Consider the following 9,730-nt stretch of genomic DNA (forward strand, 5'->3'; position numbering starts at 1 on the left):
CTTCATGTGTGTTCTTGTTCCAACCAAGATTTTAATCCAAACTTTTAAGAGAAACTCTTCCAAATTTGTTATGACTTCAGCTAAAGATTCTCCAAGACGACCCGAAGGCAACCCCAACATTAATTTCACAAACTTTCATCAAATCATTTGACCCATTTTAAACCTTCAAACTTTTTAAAGAACCCATTAATGGTGAAGAAGAAGGGTTCGACGATGGGGTTAGAGAGGAGGGTGGTGGAGGAGTTGGTTTCAGGTGTAAAAGGTTTCAGTTCTAGAAACAACAACATTCAAAAATAAACAACCATAATATTCAAAAGCAATAAATAATAAACTAGTGTGCTACTAAAATAAGAATCAACGAACTGATCAAGCAGCATATGGTCCAAAACTTATATCATCAAACTAACACTTAATATAACTGAAATTAACATATGGTTCAGATACTTCAAAACATAACGGAGATAAACAACAGGCTAATCAAATAAACTGAAGCCCGCGTCATCATCCGACTGCTCAGTAGGTCCATCCTTCTCCTCCTCCTTAGCAGCAGCAGGAACAACACCAAAACTAGCAGCTGCTACAGGTGCAGCAGCAACAACGACAAACTTGCTAGGATCCTCCAGGTATTCTTTCACTTTGTCAGCCAGAGGAAAAGAATAATCGGTCTCAACAACAATGGCCAACACATTCTTATAGGCTAAGCTTAAATTAATTGCTTAAATTAATCGAGAGTTTTGTAACGGAAAGATGATTGAATTTGAGAGTTTAAGCTTAAATTAATTGCTTTAATTTCCAATTGGATATGAGTACTGATAAAGAAGAAGAAGGAAATAGTGAAAGTGGAGGAGGCAATGGTGGAAATGGTGGTGGACATAAATTAAAGAAGAAGAAGAAGGAAATAAAAAAGACAAAAAAAAAAGAAATCTATTTTTTTGGGCTCTTTACGCGCCTATATTGGGTGAAACTCACTCTATGTGCCAACTATATAGCAACTCAACAATAAGTGCCTGATTGGAACAAAGTTCATGTAATGTACGTGCTCATTAGGAACACCCCTAAGTTTAGGTGTCTAAATAAAAAATCGTGTCAACTTTAAGTGTCTCCGTATATATTCAACCTTATAATAAACTATGCATAAAGTACAATAGATTACTTATTATACTATATGATATAAACCATGTATAAATTAGATCGGATATATATATATATATATATATATATATATATATATATATATATATATATATATATATATATATATATATATGTACATATATATGTACATGTATATCATGAATTCATCAACCATTTTTGATTGTATATTAATATTTATAATAATGGATAATAAATATTGTCACACCTCCTTTTCCCGAGGGATAGAGAGTTTTTCCAATTAAAGTGACATTATTCGAAATGAGATTATTTATTTAATTCAGAGTCGCCACTTGGAATAATTTAGGGTTCAAAGTCACCGGTTTATTTTAAATCCCAAATCGAGAAAATTTGACTCTGATTTATGGTCTGCTAATATAGAAGATCGGGTAAGGAATTCTATTAACCCAGGAGAAAGTGTTAGATATTCCCGGATATCGTGGTTTTAGCACGGTCGCTTTTAGTCATACCTGGCTTAATTAATTGTTTAATTACGTATTTTAAAAACTATGTATATTTAGCCTTTTACCGCTTTTAATTTATGGCATTTATGGATTTATCTTGAAACATATCACATGTGCGTGAATCTATTTTATTTAGTGTGCTAAAAATCATGTCATGCATACGTGTACATAATTAACAACACTTAATTAATTAAGATGGTTTGGCCAAAGTCGCGAGAACGCGTACCTTGATTTATTTGGGAAAAATCATAATCATTTCATGCAAATGTGTATACAATCATAATAATAGATCCGAATGCGCCTAAAGAAATTACCGCATTTGGATTATTTTTCTAAAAAATAACTAATTTGAGATTATTATGAAGGTCATATGTTAGGGAATTATTTATGGGAAGATGTTATGAATTAATGCTTGCCTAAAGTTGGGTCAACTCATGAATTTTACAAATGTTGGGCCACTAGCATTACTCCTATTTGGACAGCGTAGCAACTAAAGAAAAGGACCTCTCATGTATTTAAAAAGATTGGGCCAAATGGTTTGTGAAACGGGCTAACATGATTCAACTTGAACGAGCCCATTATTATCTAAAAATCTGATTCTAATTCCATCCATTCCAAATTAAAAATCAAGAGTCCATTGACTATTATTTAATCTAGAGTTCAATAACATCTAAAACAATCCTTGAAACTATGTCCCAGATTTCTCATACTCTATGTCAACGAAAACTCTCGTGTCACTTTCAAGTAGCTAAACAGTCATTTCATGCCAAACGAAGTATATGTAGCTAGATGATAACTTCTTGCTGTTAATAACCCAATGATTCACGACATTCATTACACTTGTAGCCACTTTACACTAATAACCAAGCAAAACACGTACCTTCCATTTCATTTCTTGGAACTCTCGAGGGTGATTACTATTACATGGATGATTAAAAGATTGCTCACATTTCAAACAGCTCGGATTTAACCAACACTCAAATTCCAATTAAATTTAACCGAATTCTATTCATTGTTTGGAATTGAATCTACATAAACAAATGCAAGCAGTAGCAACAGATGAATTAAACATCAACATGATTTCATATTCACTGATTGGAATCATATCTAAACAAATAGAGGCCAGCAGTAGTAGCATTACATGAACCAAAAAACATCATGATTTACTAATGAAAACAGATTTTTAGAATAGTTTTGTGAAGAACATATCGATCTTCTCAAGTACTAAATTTGGAAGAAAGGGAGGCCAAATACATGCCGGAAATCAGTAAATTAGAGCTCGGCAGAAGTTTCAACAATCAACAACAGAAGTTCGACAATGCTTCGACATAGAATAGCTTTAGAAAAACCCAGAACCATGAACAACAACTTTCGATAATGACGAAAATTCACTGTTTTAGCCCATTTCTTTCTGTTTTTGTTCGTTTTTTTTTCTTTTCTTTTTTGCTCTTGAAATTTGTTTTCTACCCAGAATCCAATTTTGGCTTTATTTGTAAAGCGGGTGGCTCTCGAAAGAGAAGAAGAAGGGGATGGAGGCGGCTAGGTTTTTGTTGTAAATGAGGAAGGGGTCTGTTTGCTCTTTAGAAAAAATAGGGACGACCAGCTAGGTTTTTTTTTTCAAAAATGGGGGAGGGTCCACCGTTTGAGAGAGAGAGAGAGAGGAGGCGCTGACAGTCTAGGGTTTTCAAATCGGGGAGGGGGGGAGGGTTCGATTCGGCGTCTCTTCTGTAGTGTCACGACCCAAATTCCATTATAGGTCATGATGGTGCCTAACACCGTTGTTAGGCAAGCCAACACTGATCAACTAGTGAATTCTCATTTTAAATAAATTAGTAAGTGGCAGCTTCTCCTTATTTGATAAAAATTTAGGAGTTTGAAATTTTAAGGTGAGAAGTTCGAGTCTCCCCAAGAGCAAGGTGGGAAGTTTTTGGAGGGAAGGATACCGAGGGTCTATTTGGAAACAGCCTCTCTACTCTAGAGTAGGGGTAAAGTCTGCGTACACACTACCCTCCCCAGACCCCACTAAGTGGGATTATACTAGGTGGTTGTTGTTGTTTGAAATTTTAACATAAATAAATGGAAGCAATAAATACGAATCGTAATCATGTAAGTAAACCAAAATCATAAGTCTACTAGTGTGTGTGCCAAGACCTAGTGTCATAAATATGTGGACAATCTAGTAGAATATACAAAACCATATTAGCCTACTATATGAAAGAATAGACAGAAAATAAAGACATAAGAGAGACTCCAGTTGCTGCAGAATGGCTCGAAAGGGCAGCTCACCGGGAAGTCTCAAGTTGGGGAGTCAAGTCTACGCGCCGCACTGGTGGCCAGATGCACCTGCCTCAAATCTTGTACAATCAAGTACAAAAGTATAGTGTCAGTACATAAAAATATATACCCAGTAAGTATCTCGTCTAACCTCAAAGAAGCAGTGATGAGGGCTCGACTCCGACACTTACTATGACCAACAATATAATAAAATGAAGTTCCAATTTCAAATCATAGTGTATGTAAATAACAATAAGCTCAAAAGAAGAATAATAATTGGGAAATCCTTCCATCATATTTAAGAATTCAAGGTACTTTCTTCATTCAAAACAAGTGACCTTTTAAGCAGCAAATTGTACAAACTATAACGAGCTCCAGTTCTATTATCACACACAAATACCACTGAGGACGTTCGACACGATCCAACATATTAAACTGTGCACTGCCGAGGGTCAAACGACGCAAACCATATATGCATCTATTCACCCCGCTCGCAAGTTATACATGAAACGCGGTCAAATATAAATTTAAGGAATTATCCCGCTCGCGGATCATGCGTGCGATGCGGTCAAGAATAATTTTATCATTTAAATCATATCCCTTTCTTGATTCATTTAAAAATAAAGACAATTCAACTCAAGCCTTTAAATCCTTAGAAATTCCTCAACTTAATTCCTTTTGTTACAATTAGAACGTATAATCAAATAATAGTGTCCACAAAGCATGGTGTAAATCTAAAACTACCCGGACGTAACAAGAATAGAAGTTATGTACGGACTCTCGTCACTCCATGCGTACGTAGCCCCCCACAAATAATCACATATTAATTAAGTTCACCTATGGGGAAATTTCCCTCTTATAAGGTTAGAAAATAGACTTACCTCACCTCAAGCCTACTTCCAACTCAAGAATGCGCTCAAACCCTCAAATCGGAGCCGAACAATCCAAAACTATTCAAATAGTGGAAAAATCATTCATTATAGGTTCAAAAGTTCATATTCTAACTATTAATAGTGTCCACAAAGCATGGTGTAAATCTAAAACTACCTGGACGTAACAAGAATAGAAGCTACGTACGGACTCTCGTCACTCCATGCGTACGTAGCCCCCCACAAATAATCACATATTAATTAAGTTCACCTATGGGAAAATTTCTCTCTTACAAGGTTAGAAAAGAGACTTACCTTGCCTTAAGCCTACTTCCAACTCAAGAATGCGCTAAACCCTCAAATCGGAGCCGAACAATCCAAAACTATTCAAATAGTGGAAAAACCATTCATTATAGGTTCAAAAGTTCATATTCTAACTATTAAAGTGATTACCCAACCCCAAAGGCAAGATTCCTAAAATTTACCCTCAGGCTCACATACCCGGATTTCGAACAATTTCAAAGGAAGTTGTTACCCATTACCTAAGGAACATAATATATGATTTTCACTAAGTTTCATAATCATTTTCGTGGTAGAATCTCATTTTTATCAAAACCCTAGGTTTTTCTCTAAACCCATGATTTTTACAATTTTATACATGTTAATCTATCCATAATCTAAGTACTTAAGTCACATATGGTAGAAATTAGTTACCTCCAAAAGCTAGATGAAAATCCCTCTCAAGAAGCTCCAAAAATCGCATAACAATGGAGTGAAATGAGTAAAAAATGATTAAGTCCCGTATTAAATGAAGTGCACTGCCTCCAGCTTTTCCGCATCTACGGTCAGTGGGCCATATCTGTGCCCATGTCCACTTCTGCGGAAATGGACTAGGTTGGCCGGCGTCGCACCTGCGGTAAGAGGGCCGCATTTTTGGTCTCGCTTCTGCGGAAGTAGGGCCGCACTTGCGAAGCTTGGCTTGCCCCTCCAAGACCGCTTCTGTGCATCGTGGCTTGCACCTGCTGCTGACCAACCGCATGTGCGGTTATGACAGCAACTGGAGCTTCAGCTCTTGCTCCAAACTTTCAACTTGGTCCGTGCCTTGTTCAATTGACGTTCGGGGCCTCCGGGGCCCCACCCAAACATACCAACAAGTTCAGAATCATAAAATCGACTCGCTCAATCTCTCGGAACGCCCGAAACAAAATTAAAACTAAGAATCACACCCTAAATCCAGTTGAATCAAACTTATGAACTTCAAGTTCTTCAATTTACTTCCAATGTCACGAAACATACTTATACTACTCGGAATGACACCAAATTTTGCGTGCAAGTCTTAAATGAAATTACGAAACTATTACTGGTCTCGAAATTTCGTTCAGACCTCGATATCACCAAAACCCACTCCAAACCAAATTTAAAGAACTTCTAAAACCTTCACGAACCAACTTTCACTATTAGGTGCCAAAACGCTCCCGGGTCATCCAAAACCCAATTCAGATAGACACCCAAGTTTGAAATCATCATACGAACCTATTGATACCATCAAATCTCGATTCCAGGGTCATTTACTCAAAATATTGACCAAATTCAAACTTGTCCTTTTAGGCCAATCTTACAGAACTAAGTGTTCCGATTTCAACCAAAACTCTTCCAAATCCCGAACCAACCATCCCCGCAAATCATAAATCAGTAAAAGCAAGTACAGGAAGTCTTATTTAGGGGAACGGGGTTCTAGAAAGCAAAATGGCCGGTCGAGTCATTACATTCTCCACCTTTTAAACAAACGTTCGTCCTCGAACGGGTTTAGATTCATACATGAAGTGTTGAATAAGTGTGGGTATCTTCTTCGCATGTCCTTCTCAGACTCGCAGGTCGCATCCTCGACTGGTTGGCCCCTCCATTGAACCCTTACCGCAGAAATCCTCTTGGATCTCAACTGGCGAACTTGTCTTGCAACTATAGCAACTGGTTCCTCTTCATAACCCAAGCTCTCATCTAGCTGAATAGTGCTGAAGTCTAGCACATGTGACAAGTCAGCGTGATATCTCTGGAGCATAAACACGTGAAAAACTGGATGAACCCCTGATAAGCTGGGAGGTAAAGCAAGCTCATGAGCAACCTCCTCAACTCGCCTCAACACCTCAAATGGGCCTATAAACCCGGGGCTCAACTTGCACTTCTTCATGAATCTCATAATACCCTTCATCGGCGAGACTTTCAAGAGAACCTTCTCAACTGATCTGCATAACTCTTCTATCAGGACTGTGCTGTGCGAAGTCTCTCCTAGATCAACTTTACCTTTTCCAAGGTATCCTTTACCAAATCAGTACCATATAACTTAGCCTCGGCGGGCTCAAACCACTCGATAGGAGAACGACATCGCTGACCATATAAAGCCTCAAATGGAGCCATCTCGATGCTGGACTGATAACTGTTGTTGTAAGCAAACTCAGCCAAAGGCAAGAACTGATCCCACTGTCCTCTAAAATCAATCACACATGCTCTCAGCATGTCCTCCAATATCTGAACTGTCCGCTCCGGCTGCCCATCGGTCTGAGGATGGAATGTTGTGCTGAGTTCTACACGGGTCCCCAACTCACTCTGTATGGCTCTCTAGAAATGCAAAGTGAATTGAGGGCCTCTATCTAATATGATGGAAACAGGCACACCGTGCAACCGAACTATCTCCCGATTATAAATCCGGGCCAACTTCTCTGAAGTATAGGTTGTCAAAACCGGAATGAAGTGTTCCAACTTGTTCAACCTGTTGACAATGACCCAAACTGCATCAAACTTCCGCAAAGTCCGCGGTAACCCAACTACGAAGTCCATAGTAATGCGCTCCCATTTCCACTCAGGTATAGTCATATGTTGAAGTAGGCCATTTGGCCTCTGGTGCTCATACTTGACCTGCTGGCAATATAGGCACCTAGCTACAGACTCCACTACGTCTTTCTTCATTTGCCGCCACCAATAATGCTGTCTTAGATCACGATACATCTCCGTAGCACCTGGATGAATAGAATACCGTGAATTGTATGTCTCCTCTAGAATCTTCTCCCTCAAGCCATCGACATTAGGAACACATAGGCGACCCTGGAGTCGCAGAACACCATCCTCACCAATAGAAACCTCCTTGGCACCACCCTGTAGTACCGTTTCTTTGAGAACTACCAAATGTGGATCATCAAACTACCGAGACTTGATATGCCTCAATAATAAAGACTGGGTAACAACACATGTAAGAACTCGACTGGGCTCTGAAATGTCCAACCTCACAAGTCTGGTAACCAAGGACTGAACGTCCAAAGCTAGTGGCCTCTCCTTTGTTGAAATGAATGCCAAGCTAGCCATACTCTCTGCCTTCTTACTTAAGGCATCCACGACCACATTTGCCTTGCTTGGATGATAAAGAATGGTGATATCATAATCCTTCAGTAGCTCAAGCCACCTACACTGCCTCAAATTGAGATCCCTTTGCTTGAACAGATGCTGTAAGCTACGATGATCAGTATAAACCTCACATGGAACCCCATACAGATAATGCCACCATATCTTAAGAGCATGAACAATCGTGGCTAACTCTAGGTCGTGCACGGGGTAATTCTTCTCATGAATCTTCAGCCAATGTGAGGCATATGCAATACCTCACCCCTCTTGCATCAATACACAACCTAAGCCTACACGTGAAGTATCACAATACACCGTATACATCCCTGAACCAGTGCCGTAGTCAAAACTGTCTTGAGCTTCTGAAAGCTCGCCTCACAATCATCGGACCAATGGAACGGAGCACCCTTCTAGGTCAATCTAGTCAAAGGTGCTACAATGGATGAAAAACCCTACACAAACCGGTGATAATAACCTGCTAACCCCAGGATACTCCTGATCTCAGTCACCAAAGTGGGACGTGGCTAACTCTGAACTGCCTCAATCTTCTTGGGATCCACCTTAATACCCTCTCCTGATACAACATGCCCCAAGAATGCCACAGACTCTAGCCAAAACTCACACTTGGAGAACTTAGCATATAGCTTCTATTCTCGCAACGTCCGAAGCACCACTCTCAAATACTGCTCGTGCTCCCCCAGGCTACGTGAGTAAATCAAGATGTCATCAATGAAGACGATAACAAAAGAATTGATATAATGCCTGAACACCCGGTTCATCAAATCCATAAATGCCGCTGGGGCATTAGTCAAGCCGAAGGACATCACTAGAAACTCATAATTGCCATATCTAGCACGTAAAGCAGTCTTCGGAACATCTGAGTCCCGAATATTCAACTGATGGTACCCCGATCTCAAGTCGATCTTAGAAAATACCCTAGCACCTTGTAACTGGTCAAACAAATTATCGATATGCGGTAACATGTACTTGTTCTTGATGGTAACTTTGTTTAATTGGCGGTAATCAATGCACATCTGCATAGTCCCATCTTTCTTCTTCACAAATAACACTGGTACACTCCAAGGTGATACATTTGGTTAGACAAACCCCTTTGATAATAACTCCTCAAGCTGCTCATTTAGCTCCTTCAGCTCTTTCGGAGCCATACGATATGGTGGGATCGATATAAGCTGGGTACTTGGAGCCAAATCAATATAGAAATCAATATCACGATCTGGCGGCATGCCTGGAAGGTCATAAGGAAACACGTCGGCAAATTACCGGACTACTGGCACTAAATCAATCGTTGGAGACTCTGCAATGGTGTCCCGAACATAAGCAAGATAAGCCAAACAACCCTTCTCGACCATATGTCGAGCCTTTAGAAAAGAGATAACCCGACTAGACGTGCTAACAGAGGAACCCTTCTACTCTAACCTCTGCAACTCTGGCATCGCTAAAATAATAGTCTTGGCATGACAATCAAGGATGGCGTAATATGGGGATAACCAGTCCATGCATAGGATGACCTCAAAGTCGATCATATCAAGTAACAGAAGGTTCGCTCTAGTCTTGTAA

The 9,730-nt window shown here is 39.5% G+C and overlaps 1 protein-coding gene across 1 annotated transcript; it reads right to left on the reverse strand.

Moving 5' to 3' along the window:
• Positions 1 to 473: 473 nt before the first annotated feature.
• Positions 474 to 7,174, reverse strand: LOC138869218 (large ribosomal subunit protein uL10-like). The gene is made up of 3 exons (XM_070146821.1): positions 7,061 to 7,174; positions 6,675 to 6,962; positions 474 to 689 (listed from the first exon to the last, which is right to left on the reverse strand). The coding sequence occupies exons 1-3, from the start codon at positions 7,172 to 7,174 to the stop codon at positions 474 to 476; spliced, it is 618 nt and encodes a 205-aa protein (XP_070002922.1).
• Positions 7,175 to 9,730: the final 2,556 nt, after the last annotated feature.

Source organism: Nicotiana sylvestris, chromosome 1 (genome assembly GCF_000393655.2).
Source record: "Nicotiana sylvestris chromosome 1, ASM39365v2, whole genome shotgun sequence".
Lineage (NCBI taxonomy): Eukaryota > Viridiplantae > Streptophyta > Magnoliopsida > Solanales > Solanaceae > Nicotiana > Nicotiana sylvestris.

What these genes read in the sequence shown, in the direction of transcription:
- LOC138869218 (XM_070146821.1), bottom strand. Translation starts at nt 7,174, where the DNA reads ATGGCTCCATTTGAGGCTTTATATGGTCAGCGATGTCGTTCTCCTATC. An exon ending in TAAAGGATACCTTGGAAAAG is followed by an intron (nt 6,963 to 7,060) that starts GTAAAGTTGATC and finishes TCGCCGATGAAG; the next exon opens with GGTATTATGAGATTCATGAA. An exon ending in GATCCAAGAGGATTTCTGCG is followed by an intron (nt 690 to 6,674) that starts GTAAGGGTTCAA and finishes TTAGCCTATAAG; the next exon opens with AATGTGTTGGCCATTGTTGT.